Raw genomic sequence first — 18,464 nt, 5'->3', positions numbered from 1 at the left:
ATCACGTCTTTGCTGTCATGACTACGGCAGCCGGGGGATGTACTTTCAGTCTCCTTTCACCTGGAAAATATCGCCGAGTCCGGGAAGTTTATCATGGCGTATCGTGGCCTTTGGAGAAAGCACAAAGAAACTGCAGATCTCGACGACAAAAAAGAAAAGAGAGTAAAAAGAAACTGAAATCGATCGCTTTTTCTCGCGACTGCTGTCGTATGTGCAATGGAGAAAATGGGGTTGGTTGCCCACGTCCCGAAACGACGACAACATATACTAAAACTCCCGACAAAGAGCACTCAATCTGCACTTTTTTCTTACGATATTATGGCGCATTGGGTGTCAATTTTCAAACGAAGGAACTGTATTTCTTCTCGAGGCCAGGATATATTATAATGGATATAAAAACATATAAAAGGGGGCACGGTAGAGTGAAAGCGAATATTTCTGTGAAACCTGGCTCTCTGGCTGTCTGGCATCTCCATAACAACCGGCACAAGAGGTTTCCTAGCAACGTTTAACGTCCGTGCTCTCACTACTGAGCAGGCATTAGAGGTCTCTGTACACGGGATTCAATCAAGCAAGAAATCCCAATTGAGCTGCATTTCCTTTCGTTTAAACATTGATCAACAGCGCGAATAGGTTTCATTACAGAGTGCACCTGAAGGCCGCGGGACTCTTGGGCTTTGGCCTTGTAAATAGTTTGGATCCTAATGTACACTTTGCTGTTTGTTATTGACCAGCTTGTGGTATATTTGGCTTTTATTGACTCTTCAATTAACCCCCAATCGATCCAATTAAATAAAACAGATGAAAAAAGTTTGAAAATGAAAACATGAATTTTCAGAATTAATGACTAAAGATCCTATTAAATTTTTTCTTAGTAACATCCAGACGATATTATTATTATATTAATTGATGTTGTGAGTAGGAAAATTGATTTATTTGTTGTTCTAATTGTTTTTTTAGTTTTTTCGAAATTATTGGTCCAGAAAACGTTTCTTTAATCACCCGGTAGATGGGAGTTTGCAGATTCACGAAACTATGTAGTACTACTACGACTTATTCTACCCAAAGACCTCTCCAGACGAGTTGTTTACAAGAAAGTTGGCGTGTTGAAATCGCACACAAGGTCTTGCAAAGTGAAAAGATGAAGCGCAACGATCCCGTGTTCCCGGGAGTTAACTACAGTTTACGAAGTCTTCTAGAAAATACGGAGTTAATACACAATACAACGAATTCTAGTAAGTCTATACTATGTTTTGGACGAACATTTCTTTCTTGCTCTTGTTTATTATCAATACGAACGATTTTTCTGTTGAAACTTTTATGGCTTAGCAACACGGCCATCTTGGATGGCAGTTTATAAATAATATATATTTTTTTTTAACTTCTTTAAATATGGTTGGATGCACAGTTCATGGCATTCGCAGAAATGTCATCTAAAATGTTGGTCATTAATCGTTTCTCAAATGCATTTGCCACTTATTGGTGAATGAGATGTAGTTCACAAAGATTGACTCCAATAATATTCCTTTCCCTGTTCATTAGCATACATTGTTTACCAGACTTTCCATAGTAGCTGTTTAGCTTTGATGTGCTTTTGGGACTCTCTAAGAATTGATATTAGAGTTGCCAAATTGACTATTTTTATGGGCGTGCAACCCCTTTTCAGATGATCACTTCTAACAAGTTTTCACCTGTGTGTGTGTGTGTGTGTGTTAGTGAATCCAAAAACACTTGCTTAGTGAATATCCCCAGGACCCAATTGGAGCAAGCATGTGGCTAAACAGATGCAGTGCAGTCCAGAAATGCAAGTCATCTGTTACTGTGTCTTATCATGGCTGGGCAGTGCCCTTCACCAAAGCCAATGGGAAGGATAGGAGGCTCTAAATTTCGTTAACCCGATAGTGTAATCGTTGGACGCTGGCCAGCGCGTGCAACGCCACACAAATATACGTAGCGATCACCTGCTTTCCCATCTGTTTGGCGGTTTGCAACAATATAGGAAAAAAAGTGATTCTCACGTGGACTGCCTCGTGTTATCTTGGCTGTGAGACAAACAACTTTTTATTTCTTCTTCTATCTCAGTTACAAATCCCATATTTTCTTTAATTTATACCCTGTCTGACACTTGGTCAGTCTGAGAGAAACAACTCCCCGCCCATTTTTCTTCCAATATCAGATCTAGGATTTCAGGACGCGCCTTCTAGTGTGTGTGTGTGTGTGTGCACTCGTTAGTTTGTCGTCAGCCGTCTTTCTTTATCATTCCGTTTGTTTGGGGGCTCCTCAAGTAATTCTATCGATTCATCACGCGAAGCCAGCAAACCCGCCTCTTTGCGATCTTACTGTTTCAGCACGTCTGGGTTTTCTGTACTCGCCCACTTGAGATCTTTTTCAATCCCACCGACATTGTCAGGGCTTCTCCTCTTCCACATTTTGCGCAGTTTTTTTTTGTTACGGAAGAAGTAGATAGAGCTGCACTTCTTGTTTTATTATATTTATTCATTTTATATCCAGTTGAAGAGATTCGTAAGAAACGAACCGTATCGCACACGCGCCCCTTTTCCCCAACTGCATTCAACAAGCCGCGCTCTCGGCTCCTCCCCAATGGTGACGGGGCTTTTGAGTTGCTGCGCACCTTCGACGACCGCCTACCTGCTCCCACTGTTGTCTCTTGGGGAAATTGCGACATCTTGAACTCGTAGTAGTAGTCGTTATATTTTCCTATCTAACCAACCCGAGCGACTTCAGTGTCAATTCAACTTGTCGACAAGTCGGGTGTCATGTCGAGTGACCTTCCTCCCACTGGCTTTGGCCAGTATCAAACCTCGGCTGTTGCGTCCGCTCAATGGAATAACTGGGCCCACATGTTGGCCACCAACAATAATTCGCAAGCTATTCATGCGGCTATGGCTGTCCAGCGGGGAGGCTACAATCAACACCAACTTTATTCGCAGTCAGTGCCGACTTCTGGGGTTCAGAGTGGATGGGCCCAATCACCATGGGGTCCTTGGGTTCAACCACATCCTCAACAGAATCGTTTCCAACAGCCGATAGCATCCCAATTCCCTGGGCCTCCTCCCCAAATGCTACATGGTCCGTTTCATGTTTTAAGTGATTTTTTTTGTGTGTGAATTGACATTTTTGTTTTTCAACAGTTGAACACTCATTCCGAATGTGTTCTTTGTATCCAACAGATAGGCTAACCAGCGCTCCGGCCGTTGTGCCGACGCAAAAAATCGGCTCGTCAGTAGCTCCGATGATGACCACCAACACATCTCCATCCCGTGGCGGCAGCAATGAAAATGGTGACAAGAAAAAAGAAGAATCGGACGAAGTCTGGGGCTACCTAGAAGCTCAGTCGTCTTTCTTGGGCCCTTCACTCTGGGATAATGGAGATCTCAAGGTTCGTAAACCCTACATACTTTATGATTTCAAACCCTGTGTTTGTTCTCTCTTCCACCTTCTAGGCTTACACATTATTGAAATTCTGTCTAGACTGGGTCGACTTGATTATTGATGGGAGAATGAGACGGAGGGGAAATGGGAAAGAAAACGTTTCTACGTCGTACGACTAGCATTTGTTTTTTTTATCAAATAAGTTTGACGCCCACGGATGAAACTTGGAATTCAAACAGTCCACACGTCACGTATTCCAGTGACTTTGTATGATATACTGTAGGGCCTCGTTTTCTTCGCAGAAATGGAGCCCCTGCAAAGTTGATCTGATTGGCACGGTGAAAGTCATTCAACGGCTGTGGAAAATGGGCTAACTTACAGTCAAAACGGGTTGCTTAGGGATAAGAGAAGCCGTGCATTCAGATTTTTATTCAATTAGTTGGGATCTCAAGCCATTCCTATGCTGTTATCGATCGGATTTCGACACCGGCTTCTTTCCTTTCTCCCCTGTGGATAGCCAAACTTTTTCTCATGCAGCAAAAGAAATTTGATCCATAAACAATGTTGAAATGAAAGTTAAATTTAAATAAAAAATAAAACTCTTGTATTTTTCAGATGGAATATATGGATCTGGACGAATTTCTGTCCGAAAATGGCATCCCATTAGGTGAAGGTCAAGGGCGTTCTCCACCTTCCAAGAGCCTCACTCCACCTCGCTCGATTGCTAGTGCGGATGGAAGCTCCGGATCCGGTCTTGTTCGCAGCTCGCTGCCATCCAGCGGTAGCGAGAGTGCGGATAGTAACAAGGCGGGCAGCTCTATTGGCACTCCTATTAATTATCAGAGGTTGGTATTTCTGTAATTTCGAATAAAAGGGGGGATGTGTTTTTCATTTGCATTCTTTTCGATAGCCACAGTCCAGTCGAGATTGAGCAGAAAGATGACGAATGCAGCAACGCCTCCGAATCTTCGAATTCTACGGAGCTGGATACTGTCGCCCCGACGTCTCTGGAGAAGGCGAGGCCACCTGTGGGCAGACGCAAGCGCACCGCTGTCTCGACTTGTTCGTCCTTTAACGACAATTCTTCAGACGATGGTAGTCGACTGGGAAATGAAATTCAAATAAACTTTAAGCGTCATCCCTTAGCAACAAATTGGATTTCATTACTTTTTTACTTTTTTAAAAAGGTTCCTATGTTCCTGGCCAAGAAGATTTCGATCCCAAGAGTCGCCAATTTTCTCCGGAAGAATTACGCCCTCAACCAATGTCAAAGAAATCGAAGAAACAGGTAAATTGCTTTCTAGTTTAAATATAAGCGTTATTCCTTATAGAGCCTATGTTTTTTTTTCCTAGTATGTTCCAGATGACTTGAAGGATGATAAATATTGGGCAAGACGTCGCAAGAACAATATGGCGGCCAAACGTTCGCGTGATGCACGTCGCGTTAAAGAGAACCAGATCGCCATGCGGGCAAATTTCCTCGAAAACAAGGTAGTGAGTGCCTTGTTCCAATTATAAAAGTTTTTAATCTACTGAACTTGTCAAATATCTTTTCAAATTATCTTCTATTCGGTTCTGATTTTTCTGGTTTCCGCTATTGTGTACGTGTTTATTTTTCCTGTCGTTCTTTTCAGAATGCCGATTTGCAAGCTGAGGTGGAAAAGTGGAAGAAGTTGTACTACGCTGCACTTAAGAGTCTGGAAAAATATGAGAAACCCGGCAAAAAGTGATAGATAACAATCCGCATACTTCGTCCCCATCGTATCGACATCAACTTTTAGAAGCCATTCGTCTTCTTGGTCGTAGGTGTTAATTCTCCCCCCCCCCCCCCCCCTTCTCCTCAAGATGACATCCCCTTTACTTTATTTTTGCACAGTTTTCTTCAGAGGTTCAAATTATTACCTTCCAAGTTATTAAAAAAAAAAAGATTTTTCTTTTTCCTTTTGTTTTGATTAATGGTGATTTTCTGTTGTGAGACCGAACTCCAAGTACAAATCTGTTACGAGATATATGGAACCTCTTGGCGTTGATAACCCCCAGCATATTTTAGCCCCATTTTTATTGTATAGTCGTTCGGGAATGGAACAAAAAAATATGTTACACTTGGGTTCCTTCCCCGCAAAACAAAGACCCTTAAATATTACCAGTTGTTTTTATATGTAGTGTGCAATGGTTTAGAAGTGATCACTGAGAAAACTAAAGTGTCATCTCGAGTGGTTGTCGCTATTGTCACGGTGTTTCCATCGTGTCCAATATGTATTTTTGCTCACCCCCCACCCTTCCGTCAACGTAGTCGTTAGCCGAGGTGTAATGTATTGCTACTCCTCGAAGTTTATCTTTAGATGTTAGAAATGGTATTGTAATCGGGTCTATGTAGTAAAAAAAAAGGAAAACTTGTTACAATAAACGCGGTTTTATCAACGAAAATTACACTTTTTTCCCATCAAATCTTAATACAAATACAGTAAATAAATACACAAAGTATCCAAAGTGGGAACAATAGATTGTACATAGCTGATTGTACAGATACTGCTGATAGCAAGACAAATTTGGCATTTCTAGATCATTCTGGTATTCAGTAAAGACATGTCTTTTTCATGATTCTTAAGAATTCATCTTGGTTAATTTCTCCATCATTGTCTTGATCTGCTTCTGTAATCATCTCTCTAAGTTCTTCTTCACTGAGAGTTTCTCCAAGTTCCTCAGCTACACGTTTGAGGTTCTTGAATGTGATTTTTCCAGTATGGTCGTCATCAAAAAGGCAAAAAGCCTTGAAAATTTCTTCCTTTGCTCCCTTGTCAGCTATCTTCTCTGTCATGAGACTCACAAATTGTTCTAAAGTAATGTAATCAGATTCATCTTTGACATATTCACTGATAATCTTTTTTATCTCCTCTCTTCGGGGTTCGAAACCAAGTGCTCTCATTGCCAGCTAGAAAACAAAAATTACTCGTCTTTCAAAATAGTCTTATAACTCTTTCATACCTTGAGGTTTTGGGATGCAATTTTGCCACTTTTTTCTACATCAAATACAGCAAAGGCTTCATAAATACTATTCATCTGATCATCACTCAGTTCACCTTTAGCAGGGTTTGATCGTCGTCTTGACGGTCCGCCAGTAGCCATTTCAGATATTTTTTGTTGCGACGATATAGTGAGTTAACCGAAACTAGTTCATTGCAAGTTCTACTTTGCTGAGTTGAGCAACAGCTTTATATAATTCTACGCGTGCGCCAGCTGTCAGTTTCACCATGGTGGTTTTCTACTATCTATTTCAACTAAAACTTGTGTGTTTGCAGACGAACTAACGTCAAATCCAATAAAACAACAACAAACAATGGCCGATCACGAAGTATGAACGTGACTGTCAAGGCACGTAAAAACTAAAAAGTAAAGGGTCAACTGAAAACAAAATTTATCATCTTGTTTTTCTTTCTTTCTTAAATTTTTAAACGTAAATAACCAATGTTCTTTCACATGCAATGATCAATATGTTATTAAATCGATTGATGACGTGTATAAAATCCACACACAGCAGTTTTCGAATTAATCACATGTTATTTTTCATTTTAGTATGTAACACAGGTTTAACAGTAGAACAGGAAAGGATTTTTCAATTGGCGATGTAAATTAGAAGTTTTATTGCACTGTTTGTTTAGACAGCAAAGCGAAAAATAATCAACGTTATGGGCCACGATGCGAGTCAACATTTTAGTCTTCGCTTGGATCGATCGACCCTGATCGACCCTGCCGATCTGACGGGTAACTTCCATTAATAATGAGAACTTGTTCCTTTTTTTTTTGTAACCATGATGAAAAACTTAGAAATCCTTTAGTTTTTTAATCTTGCGAGCTTCCAGATGAAAGTCGATATTATTTTCACTGCCAGGAGGGTTGAGACGTTTCTGGATGATCGACAAACAAACAAGGAGGTACATATTAATTTTCTATTCCAGAGTTCATAACAAATATGTTTACCCAGTTAATATTAGGATAATTAGTTGTTTGTAGATTACATGGCGATGTTTTCCCCGTCCGCGACGGAGTTATAATTCGTACGCATCCGCAATCGAATTGTCGGACTCGTTAGCTTCTTTTAATCTCTTTAGAGTCAAAGCATTCCAGTTAGGATTAATAGTTGCAATTGTTAATAAATTTAAATATTAAAAACAGTTAGTTAAGGTTTGGTAAAATACGGTGAAATGAAAATTATGTAACGGTTTTGCTAAAATTTTCATGTTATCAGTAATCAGATAGGCAGCAAACTAAATGTCCGGTTCAAGGTCGAACTTGCGAGATAACACAAATGGGTGCGCTTTTTTCAAGCAATTAGGACGTGCAATTTAATTCCTTCCGCGGTGTCAACTAATCTACTCTACGTAATTAGATCTACACATAGGATGATTCATAAAAATCACTTTACCATGATACGGTGCTTCTCTTTGCATGCGAATTCAGTTTCATCGACGTCATTGTAACAATCGCTTTTGTATTGTTTGGGAAGCTGTTGCCCTTCGAATTCGCACAGTTTCTTTAACGATCGTGCTTTAACGATCATATTGTCAAAGCCGGTGGGTTTTTCTTGTGGACAATAAAATACGTCCTGTATATTTAGAATATCCAATTATTATCTTGAGATAAAAATTTTCCTTTCTTTCCCTTACCGGCGTGTTTTTGTCATAAACGATTGACTTGCGTAACATGTCTCCAGCAAGCACTGTACCAACCTTCAAAGAAGATGTTGCAACATTAGGTTTAATAACGAATAAAAAGCGGAAATTTTTAAAAATTGTTATACCATAAGAAGCATCAGAAGTACAAAATTATTCAGGTAATCTATTTGTAAAAATAAAACAAAAACAAATTATGAAATTTGCGTTGCTGGAAATTATTTTATAGTTAAATCCTTAGTTGGTAAATGGAACACGAAAGGGAAACGAAATAGCGAGGCGTTGGCCTACTTGACGAACACTTTCTATTCGTAAGAACATACAGCTTTATCACATGAGAATTAAGACAAATGTTAATCAACTCAAAACTAAACACAATTACATGTGTTCTGTTATGTTGTTGCTTGAATCAGAATCACTCACCCATTATCGTGGGATTAAAGCACCAAACTATAAGAAGAAAAATCTTCCCTTCTAACAAATGTTCTAGTCACAACGCTCGCCAACACCTGACTGCCTTTGTGCCTTTCTCTTCTTCTAGATGTGTTGTATACACACAGGTATATGAGCTCACCTTTGCTGGCTCATTCTTAAGCAAGATGGCCTTCAGCGATCTTCGTGAAGGCTATACAAATTGTATACCTCGTTTCCGCCACTAAAAACCATGCGCCCAAGGCTATTTACCGCTTCTGCCGCGGGCTCGAACACGGATTATTTCGTGAATATTGTTTCAGGTTATTATTTAAATTGTGTATAAGCGCTTAATGAAATTAACTTACATAACCTACTGTCGCATTATCAATTCGAATTTAAGAATTCTGTCGTGAATTTCGTGATAATAATATTTACAATAATCTGACGCAATTTCTAGATAAAATGTTTTATAAAAAATGGGTCAACAACTATAAAATTTTATAAAACAGAAATCGAAATTTCACCACATGTTATTAAAATGCGCGCGTCAAAAAGATTTTGAGAAATAAATGTTGGAAAAAATATTTTTCCTTTTTTTACGATGTTGATGCCAGTCATGCCACCCGACCAATGAAATCAACGAACGTGTTCCCAGAGACGTGGCAAGCAGAGGAAGGGTCGACCGGCAGATTTCTGTCTGCTATTCTTTGACAGGACTTCCGACTACATCATTCGACAGTTGTACAGAAAGAACTTGCCTGAGTTGGACGTGCAAAGTTTTTTACGAAAATTTGATTTATAATTATTATTTAGACTGTCTGTGTTCGATTGCATTTAAAAAACAAAATGAACAAGCTAATATTATGCGGATTTTTTCTCTCCATCTTTGCCATCTTTGAAAGTTATGCACTCAAAGCATCAGATTGTGAAGGTTTGCTTTTTTATCATTTAAAAATGACTAATTATATAAGAAAGGATAAACATTTTTTTCTTTGTGTTACAGTTTGCTTTGCTGTTGTTGAAAAATTTTCAGCCGGATTGACATCAGATGAAAAGAAAGACTCAAAAGTCATTGAAAACAAATTCAGAACCTATTGTAAAACAGCTAAAAATAAAGAACACAGATTTGTAAGTTTAAAACATTGATTTAACAATTTTCACATAAATGGTAATAATTTCACATTTATACATGTAGTGTTACTATCTCGGAGGCTTGGAAGAGTCAGCTACTGGAATTCTAAGTGAAATGGCTAAACCCCTGTCTTGGTCTACACCTGTTGACAAAGTTTGCGAGAAGCTCAAGAAAAAGGACAACCAGATTTGTGACTTGAGATTTGGTATTTGATTATTATTCACACTTGTTAATGAACAAATATCTGAATTTTGATTTTGTCATTTAGAAAAGAGCATTGACGTTAAAACCGTTGATTTGAAAAAACTTAAAGTTCGTGATTTGAAAAAGATTTTGAGCGACTGGGATGAAACCTGTGAAGATTGTATCGAAAAAGGAGACTTCATCAAGAGAATAGAAGTTCTCAAACCTAAATACGTCAGGGAAGACTTATGAAATTTGACTAGTTAAACATATAAATTAGGTTAAATTGCTCTTCTATTGTGTCTATGTTTGTGTCCAGAAATAATATTTCATTTGTATTTCATACACATGCAAGTGTAACGTTCATGAACGCTTGTTTAATGGTTTTTTACTTCTTAAAATAACGACTTTTTTGTGATAACACTAGATGGCGGAATTCACCAGTTGGGTGTAAACTGAACGCGTGAATTAAAGTGTTTGGCGAAGGGCAACCAAGTGTTGAGAGCTACCGTCACACAAAAGTAAATGTTCACACGGCTGTCGCTCCGTCAAGTAGATATAGCCTCGAGGGAATTCTAGTAATCTAGAAGCTTACATTTTTCATGTTCACGTGGGTCTCGCGCTTCAGTTAGCGGCTCGAACTGAAATAATTGCATACGTATCCGAAACGGAATCCGTGTGTGCTGAGAAAGGCGCTGACTTGTTTTTGTAAGCTTAAAATCGAATATGTTTTCAAGTGCCATGATGCAATCGGGACTACTGCGGTGAAATATTGAGAAAAAAAAATGTTAGAACGTAGTAGGATTGTTTATGCGGCCGATCAATAACAATGTTATTATTAAGTGCACTTGACCCTTATAAACAAACCTTGTCGTACCTTATACAAATAATGAAATGGAGTACGTACAGTATATGTGAAAAAAATCCCGCTGTGAAACCATTCTTCTGGATCTGCGGTTAGCGCTTAAACACGATTTGTTGCATGAATGCATCGGCCTCTTGATACAACAAGTCCTTTATTCGATTACAGCGATGGGGGATCTAGAATCTGGAACTTTGTGGTGGAAATACCTTAGGCACTTGGCTACAAGGTATCGTTTATAGACGAGTCAAGAGCAACGATCTCAAAATATATAGAGAATTTATAAAGATTAGATTATGATATGTTCACTAGCGCCAGTGTGCGTTTAGTTTCTGCGGCGCTTTCGTCTTCTTGTTCTGGCAGGCTACGCATGCGGATTGCGGGCATGTTTCTGTTAGTAACTATACAATAAAAAGACAGCCGACTGTTTTGCATACTTATTCACAGCTTCTGTGATGGAATGGAATTATTTATATTTTCCTTGCATGTTAAGAATTGTGATTGATAGTGACATGTTAAATTATGGAAAATTAGCGGTTTTTTTAGATTCTTCGTAATTATTTTAAATGGAATTTTCTCAGCTGATCGAGCATTTATTTTTAAGAATTGATAATGAGACAAGCTACGTGTATTACGGTTAAAATCCCATAGCACGCTTTTATCGTGTTGTGTTTTGATGAGAGATAGTAATATCATTACTTCCGGGATAAATTCCATCAAGGCCAACTTTGTTCTGCTAATTGTGTAGTTTTGTTTTAAACCTGAAAAAGAAACAGGTTTGTTTTCTGTTGAAAACTGACACAATTTAGAAAAGCATAGTAAACTGTAAAAGTTCCTAGTAAATCGATTAATTGCACGAATAGATTTATTCGTGTGGTTGCTGAACCAAATATATCATAGAGTAAAAGCAAATTCATAGCATCTTCTCCATGGAAACACTGTTTTCAACATTTGTCATGGGGATGTGGCCAAATGTGTAGGCTTTATTTTCATTGATAGGTATGTCAGTCAGCTGACTTCTCTAGTCCAATGGCTAACGCTTGCATCGCAATAAGCTCCTCCCTATACCAAGACAGGAAATAGTTGCCCATGTACCACCGTGATTCGTGAAGATCCCCCTCTTTTATTCTTTGTCTATGTCTTCACGGAACCGACCTTAAAACAAAAGTTAGTAGCAGTCAGCTGCTAGTTCTGGGCGGATCGAATTCCCAGTCTGGGCTGAGGGAGAGATTCTTGCCTTCATTTTAACTTCAACCCTGCTGCCTCCCGTGACACACTCGTCTCCAGATTGAGTTACATTTTTTTTTATTGTTTTATTAGTCTGACTCTTGAATCTTTTAGCTGTAGATAAATTTCTTGTAAAGTAGTACTCAAATCAGTTATGGAGTCGACTAACGACTATGATGTCGTGAGAAATATGACATTACTTTTTTTTCTGGAACGACTGTTGGAACGGGGGCAGCCGAGGTCACTTCACGATTTGAGCTGTCAATTTGGCTCAAAAGGTTTTACTAAAACTATGAGACAAATTGCAGGTGGCTCACAATCTGGATTGAAGAAGTTTCTTTCGCAGTATCCATCAGTATTTACTGTTGATGGAGACTTTGTTACAGCAGCTGTTCTGACTGGTCCTGATTCAAGCAGAAACCAGCAAAATTCAAATGGTAAACGAGACTACGAACAGGAAGCTGTAGATTATTTCCACAACAAGATGCAGCAGTATGGAGCTGGCATTGAAGTTCCTATGAGAAGTCTGCTTGGTCATCGCTCACAAGCTTCTCCTGAAATTCGCCACATAACTGGACAGCACATTCGAGAGTTTAAAGATTTCCTGGAAAGACATCCTGAAGTATTCATTATGCATGACGAGTCTATCTTCCTGAAAGAATACGAAGGCATGGAGATCAAACCTTTCAAAGAACTTGAGCAGATCAAGCTGGACCCAGAACTAACAAATAAGGTAAGATTAATTTCTTAATTTTAAATGCACAGAAGATGGTTAGTAACCTCTATTTGTTTTTAGTTTTTGATATATTTCAGAATGTTTGTAGAAAGGAATGGACCAAAGCATGTTGAAGAATTGTTGGAAGCTGTTACGAAAAGCTATCCTAGAGAATCATGGGTCAATCTTTTCAGCACAAGTCATGACTTGACCACATTCTTCAAGCTGCATTCCAACATTTTCCATGTCCAAGCAAATATTGTTGACATCATTCCCTACAATCTCCGAAAAGCAGCTGAGATTACTGAGGCGCCGCACGTTACCAAGACTCAAGAGCTAACTTCGTTTTCGCCTCCTCCTTCACTGCAATCTTCCCAGGAAAAACAGAGTCTCAAGCAACGTGTCAATTCAATTGTAATGAAAACCTTAGCAGAAAACACTGGTCGTGATAGGACTCCTGCTGGGCACGAATCTCCTACAAAAGAAGTAACCTCTCCGTCCAAAATGCGAGTCCTTCAGTCAACACGGGTCATCAGTTCAACTAAAGAAAGTATTGTTGTTGTTAACGATATAATGAGTTCCCAGAAAGTCGTCTCGTTAGACCTCGAAGGTGTCAATGTCGGTGGTAACAACGGAGAGGTATTACTCTAGATTTAGCGAATCGATCCCATGTGCCACTAGACTAATTCTCAATGTCCATATATTTTCTAGGTAACATTGGCTGTGATTGGACTCCCTTCTGGTGTTATTTACATTTTCGATTTGATTACTTGCCCAGCCATTATGAGTCAAGGAATGCTTGCCAACTTGATTATATCTAAAGAAATCGTCAAGGTACTACTAGCTCACTGGAAATTAAGTATTATATATAATTACTAATTGCATAAAAACAAATATTCAGGTCTGTCATGACTGCAAAAATGATAGTGCAGCTTTGAATTTGGGCTGGAATGTGAAATTGGAAAACGTATTCGACACACAGGTATTAAATTACTCCTACTTGCGCCCTAGGCTGAAGCATAACTGACGAACTGCATGCTTGACCGCATTGTAAATCGAATCAATTAATTTGGCCTCTTTTGAATGAAAATAGGCTGCACATGCTGTCGTCCAGTTGCAAGAGACGGGTCGTGCAGTACATAAAGTCAAGACGACTAGTTTGAACGCTATGTGTGAAAATTACGATCTACCTACTAATCCGTTCAAAGGTAAGCTGCTTTTTTCTGTTGGTGTCATTGTTTGGGAGAGTAGTAGATGTCCCCACCCTCTATACCCCTTCTGTTGACCAAAGCTGTTATATGACTTGTCGGCCCATTGTCTAGCACTTTTACGGATTTACTGAATAGCCTAGTGCTCCGACTACTATAGGAAATGTAGCAATTATTCCCTGTGGGCTGGTGGTTGGAGAAAGGATTTGAAAGGGGGTTGGGGAAGTAGGGCTTCACTTCCGCATATCGGATAATAGGTCGATTGAGCCAGTATTTTGGTTGTGGATACTTTACGCTTCCCAACTGTTCACCGGCCACCGCATGCGCGTCTATGCTGCTGATGATCACTAGCCTCGAAATTTAGTTCCAATATAATGTTTTTACTTTCTATTTATTGTAGAATTGGTCAAGACTATCTATAAACGAGATCAGCGTTTTTGGGCCCGAAGACCGCTGACTAGGGACATGATTTTATACGCGGCTTATGACGTGATGCCACTAGTTCCGCACCTTTACGACTTGCTCAACAACACTGTGAAGCCTGAATTCCGCCCGCTGTTGGAGGAACTATGCGCCGAAAACTTGCTTGCCTTGCTGCAACCTGATGAAGTGAAAAGAAGCAAAAAAGAGCGCAAGATGGAAATGGAGGTCTTGGAGTTGCGCCAGAAGTTAGCTGCCGTGCAGGGGAAGGGGGTTGTGCTTAGCAACCGAGAAATCCGATTACTTAGGTAATAAAAATTTGCCGGTATTTGCATATTAGATTATTTCATATTTTTCAATACCGTTTTCGTTTTAAGGCATTTGGATTTGACTGAAGAAGAAAGGGAAAAGCTTGATGGATCTTACAAAGTGGCTAAGAAACTTGAAAAGCTTCAGTCTAAAAGACAAGATCAACAGCAGAACTCACTGGGGGGTACCAGTGACGACGCTAATGATGGCAACGAATCACCTACTGCCGATGGCGAATCACGAAGTCTGGATTCGCAAGGAAGCAGCGAAAAAACATCGCCTGAAACTTCGCTCATTGGTTCGAATGGTATGTGATTGATGAAATGTTCACCTACATGTTGACCAATTTTGTATCGTACTTATTTTTTTCCTTAGGCTGTCCTCTGTCGCCTTCTAGCTCGGTTCGGTCACCTTATTCAAGCCTGAGCCTAACCGCATCAATGCAGCTAGTAGATGAGATTTTGTCTGACCAGCGCATTGAAAAAATGGATAAGATTGAACGTCTCGAAGCTATCCTATCGGCTGCCACAGCGAGCAGCCCTTCGTCCATCACGCTGTCTTCTAGTGAACTGAGTAGCAGCTGTTGTAATTGCGATTGCCATAGCACTACCAAGTACGTTTTGCAGCGCGACTCTCTTCCCGGGAGGTATATGTCAGATGTTGGCTGTCAAACACTTTCCACCGGTGACATAGTAATCACCAAAGTCTATTTCCCTGAGGGGGACACTTCTGCCTCGGATATTTGCCTAACGCCTTCACCCAAAAAGACGAAACCTGCCCAGTTTCAGTAGAATTGCAATCTTTCGTAATTACGAAGTGTCTATGCAACATTTTTATTCCTTACTATTTATATGATTCTGTTGATTTATCTCTTAGAGTAAGGAAGTAGCATGAAAGCTATAGATACCAGATAATACTGCCTTAGTGTGTGAATGACAAGGTTGCTTGACACTCTTGTGATGAATTTTATGTTTTTGTAATCATTTGACAAGGCCTTACAGTGGAAACTAATTTCTGACTTTTCCTATATTGAACATTTCACTTTTTAAATCTGTTTAAATAGAAGAAACAATTAACTTTTCTGTGCATTGCACATCTCTTGACAGCAAAGAGGACTGTAGTGTAAGAGAATATTTTGTTGTTTCATTAGTGCTTTTTAATGCTTATGGGGATTCCAAAGCTGTGTACATTACATTGTCTTGTCTTGCAGGTCTGACAAACTTCTTTTAATGGAAGTGTGTTAAGAAATGGAACTATCAAATCTCACTAACAATTTTAGCTGTCCTCAAAACACTTTCAGATTTTGAGGAATGTGTATTTTGAGGAAAATGCAATCAGTCAATACAAAGTGGAAAAGAGTATCATGTTTTAGTCTAGTTTGAATCCTTTTTTTATGAGGTCAGCTTTGGCATCAACTATCTCTTGTTTTAGCTCTTTGGCAGCCTCCTCGCAGTCATTAAATGTGTAGACTCTCCAAGCAATTATTGAAACAGAAATCACCTGCAATAATGAGGGAAAAAATTGCTATAGATAATACGCACCATATCATATAAAAACAAAACTTACTGCGAATGCGAGTAATACGTAAAATGGTAGGAACAGAACGAAATGCCGGGCAAAGTCGCTAGAGTTTCCAACTGGTGTACTGATAAAGAGGTAAGCCCAAACACCAGCAAACAAGCCTGCACCACCCAACCATTCAACCAATTTTGTCATAGTGAATAATTGACAGAATGACAACAAGGAGAAAAAACGAATGACAGAAAGAAAAGAATTTGCTGGCGTGTCATGTAAAAATCAAATGTCATGAATTTCTGCATAGTTGCCTGAAATACTTGATCATTTTCATATGGTTATCTTTATTATTTCGTGATATTTTAAAACAACACTAATTCATTTTTTAAGTTTTCTTCATTTCAATCAGAAAATAATCAATTAGCTTATGAAATATTTTGAAATAATGAATTTTCATTTTCTTTGCGCTTCGGGCTCATAGTAACAAAGCAGACGACACTACAGTGCTGTCATTTGCCGGTAGTTGAATTGTTATTGTTTGTTTAAACTTTTTCCTTACTCTTTCCGAAATGGAGGAAGAAGATTTAGGTGACGATTTCTCGTACAATAGTGTTGCCATTCAGTCAAGTGAAAAACATGAACGCGTTATCATCCATATAGATATCGACTGTTTTTATGCCCAAGTTGAAATGATTCTAAATCCATCTTTATGTGGCAAACCACTTGGTATCAAACAGAAAAATATTGTTGTAACCTGTAACTATGAAGCAAGAGCGCTGGGTGTTGAGAAACTTATGTCAATAAAGACCGCACTAGAAAAGTGCCCTTCCTTAGTACTTGCAAATGGAGAGGACTTGAAAAAGTATAGAGACATGTCAGAGAAGATTTATCAAATTCTTCAATCGTTCAGCCCATTTGTGGAGAAACTTGGCTTGGATGAAAATTTTATTGACATTTCCCACAAAATCAACAAGTCCCCTGAAATTAAACCAGAAGTTTCTGGACACATTTTCGAAGAAAAGAACAGTGATGAAACTTGTGCATGTGGTTGTACAGACAGACTAAAAGAAGGTTCTATTATTGCTCAGGAAATGCGAAATCAACTAAAAAGTGAACTTGGAATCACCTCCTGTGCTGGAATTGCTTGTAACAAGCTTCTAGCTAAATTGGTTGGAGCAACCCATAAACCAAATCAGCAAACCACCTTGTTCTCAGCATCATCTTTAAACTTGATGAAATCATTGAAGCATCCTAGAAATATTCCTGGAATTGGTTCAGCAATGAACAGAAAACTAGAGGTTCTTGGTATTGACACCATAGAAAAACTTCAAGCAGCAGATTTGTTTAAGCTTATTGAAGCACTTGGAGTCAAAACAGCTAACCAAATTCAACAACTGAGTTTTGGGATCGACGATAGTCGTGTCAAAATAACCGACAGACCGAAATCTATTGGAGCCGAAGATGGATTTCCTACAATCAAAAGTGAAACTGAAGTGCGCAAGAAGCTCAAGTGCCTGCTAGATCGAGTTTGGGAGTTAGTGGAGAAGGATGGCCGTAGACCAAGTCAAGTTAAATTGACAGTTCGGAAATTACATGCGACCAATCACAGTGTCAGAGAGGCCCGCCAGACTGCAATAGATCTTACGACTGGAGTTCCTAGCAACGCGCCATTAGGACCGTTAAGTGAAAATCAAGAAAAAAAAGTCATCACGACTCTAATGAATCTCTTCGAAAAGGTAGTAAATTGCGATGAATCGTGGCAAGTTACATTGTTGGGTATTTCGTTCTCTGGTTTTCCCTCTGGCATCGAAAGCCCAGCGAAAAATTCCATCAACAAATATTTTACTAGTTCATCGCGACCGAACGAAACTTTGCCACCTCCAACTAAGCGTGGACGCTTTGACGAATCTGTCCTCCAAGAATTACCTGATGACATCCGTCAAGAAGTTTTAGAAGATATGAAGTGTCAAATACCATCATCAAGCACCTCCCAACAGTCAGCAGATTTTGATTGTCCAAAAGGTGTCGATCCTCAAGTTTTTCGCGAGCTCCCGGTGGAGATCCAGAAGGAACTGCTGGCTGGGGAGAAAAATAAGAAGCCAATCGCAACCAAAAAACCTAATAACTTATTACAGTACTTCCGTAAAGTGTAAAAATGTGTTCTGTAGTAGCTATAAATGATCAACAAAGACATGTTATTTCATGGATGGGATATAATTTTAGCCACTTCCTTATCTTTCGAGACCAAAACACCTTTTCGGCCATCTTGTCTAGTAATTAGCAACAACCAACGTTAAGGTAAGTGAGGCGTTTTGTTTCCGTTTTGTTGTTGTTGTTTTTTTCTAGAATACTTACTATCCTGGCATTTTTAGTTTTTTTTTAAAGATTTTGAAATTTGAGGTTTGGCCACACAGAA

General features: G+C 39.2%; 6 protein-coding genes and 1 long non-coding RNA gene across 19 annotated transcripts; 4 read left to right on the top strand and 3 right to left on the bottom strand.

Annotated features, from left to right (window-relative positions):
- Positions 1-1,032: 1,032 nt before the first annotated feature.
- LOC124190501 (hepatic leukemia factor-like) lies at positions 1,033-5,820 on the top strand. Of its 11 annotated transcripts, none has more exons than XM_046583186.1 (8): positions 1,054-1,235; positions 2,512-3,090; positions 3,153-3,400; positions 4,009-4,238; positions 4,310-4,488; positions 4,581-4,681; positions 4,747-4,884; positions 5,028-5,820. In XM_046583186.1, the coding sequence occupies exons 2-8, from the start codon at positions 2,778-2,780 to the stop codon at positions 5,121-5,123; spliced, it is 1,305 nt and encodes a 434-aa protein (XP_046439142.1). In that variant the 5' UTR covers positions 1,054-1,235; positions 2,512-2,777; the 3' UTR covers positions 5,124-5,820. The 11 variants fall into 11 exon arrangements, with proteins under 11 accessions (XP_046439147.1, XP_046439148.1, XP_046439142.1 ...); XM_046583185.1 differs by having other exon boundaries at positions 4,747-4,887; XM_046583190.1 differs by having other exon boundaries at positions 1,055-1,235; positions 3,192-3,400; positions 4,747-4,887.
- On the bottom strand, positions 5,791-7,048 carry LOC124190507 (caltractin-like). Its single transcript, XM_046583201.1, has 2 exons — positions 6,379-7,048; positions 5,791-6,325 (listed from the first exon to the last, which is right to left on the bottom strand). The coding sequence occupies exons 1-2, from the start codon at positions 6,517-6,519 to the stop codon at positions 5,969-5,971; spliced, it is 498 nt and encodes a 165-aa protein (XP_046439157.1). The 5' UTR covers positions 6,520-7,048; the 3' UTR covers positions 5,791-5,968.
- Positions 7,049-7,197: 149 nt separating this feature from the next.
- LOC124190510 lies at positions 7,198-8,639 on the bottom strand. Of its 2 annotated transcripts, XR_006872988.1 has the most exons (6): positions 8,487-8,639; positions 8,192-8,229; positions 8,058-8,120; positions 7,817-7,996; positions 7,372-7,496; positions 7,198-7,298 (listed from the first exon to the last, which is right to left on the bottom strand). XR_006872988.1 is itself a non-coding variant. In XM_046583205.1 (5 exons), the coding sequence occupies exons 1-5, from the start codon at positions 8,488-8,490 to the stop codon at positions 7,215-7,217; spliced, it is 369 nt and encodes a 122-aa protein (XP_046439161.1). In that variant the 5' UTR covers positions 8,491-8,639; the 3' UTR covers positions 7,198-7,214. The 2 variants fall into 2 exon arrangements, 1 of the variants encoding a protein (XP_046439161.1); XM_046583205.1 differs by lacking the exon at positions 7,372-7,496.
- Positions 8,640-9,135: 496 nt separating this feature from the next.
- Positions 9,136-10,156, top strand: LOC124190506 (mesencephalic astrocyte-derived neurotrophic factor homolog). The gene is made up of 4 exons (XM_046583200.1): positions 9,136-9,408; positions 9,481-9,605; positions 9,673-9,814; positions 9,878-10,156. Exons 1-4 carry the CDS (start codon positions 9,324-9,326, stop codon positions 10,042-10,044), a joined length of 519 nt encoding a protein of 172 aa, XP_046439156.1. The 5' UTR covers positions 9,136-9,323; the 3' UTR covers positions 10,045-10,156.
- On the bottom strand, positions 10,069-10,972 carry LOC124190512. The gene is made up of 2 exons (XR_006872989.1): positions 10,700-10,972; positions 10,069-10,551 (listed from the first exon to the last, which is right to left on the bottom strand). It is a non-coding gene; the product is annotated as an uncharacterized LOC124190512 (long non-coding RNA).
- Positions 10,973-10,998: 26 nt separating this feature from the next.
- On the top strand, positions 10,999-15,892 carry LOC124190498 (egalitarian protein homolog). The gene is made up of 8 exons (XM_046583179.1): positions 10,999-12,614; positions 12,678-13,235; positions 13,308-13,430; positions 13,498-13,578; positions 13,690-13,804; positions 14,205-14,532; positions 14,602-14,840; positions 14,909-15,892. Exons 1-8 carry the CDS (start codon positions 12,036-12,038, stop codon positions 15,322-15,324), a joined length of 2,439 nt encoding a protein of 812 aa, XP_046439135.1. The 5' UTR covers positions 10,999-12,035; the 3' UTR covers positions 15,325-15,892.
- A 651-nt stretch (positions 15,893-16,543) lies between these two features.
- LOC124190499 (DNA polymerase iota-like) lies at positions 16,544-18,239 on the top strand. 2 transcript variants are annotated; one of them, XM_046583181.1, is made up of 2 exons: positions 16,544-17,784; positions 17,841-18,043. In XM_046583181.1, the coding sequence occupies exons 1-2, from the start codon at positions 16,618-16,620 to the stop codon at positions 17,895-17,897; spliced, it is 1,224 nt and encodes a 407-aa protein (XP_046439137.1). In that variant the 5' UTR covers positions 16,544-16,617; the 3' UTR covers positions 17,898-18,043. The 2 variants fall into 2 exon arrangements, with proteins under 2 accessions (XP_046439137.1, XP_046439136.1); XM_046583180.1 differs by having other exon boundaries at positions 16,544-18,239.
- The last annotated feature ends 225 nt before the right edge of the window (positions 18,240-18,464 follow it).

Source organism: Daphnia pulex, chromosome 3, assembly GCF_021134715.1.
Source record: "Daphnia pulex isolate KAP4 chromosome 3, ASM2113471v1".
NCBI classification, from domain to species: Eukaryota; Metazoa; Arthropoda; class Branchiopoda; order Diplostraca; family Daphniidae; genus Daphnia; species Daphnia pulex.
This window is presented reverse-complemented; position numbering and strand designations above follow the sequence as displayed.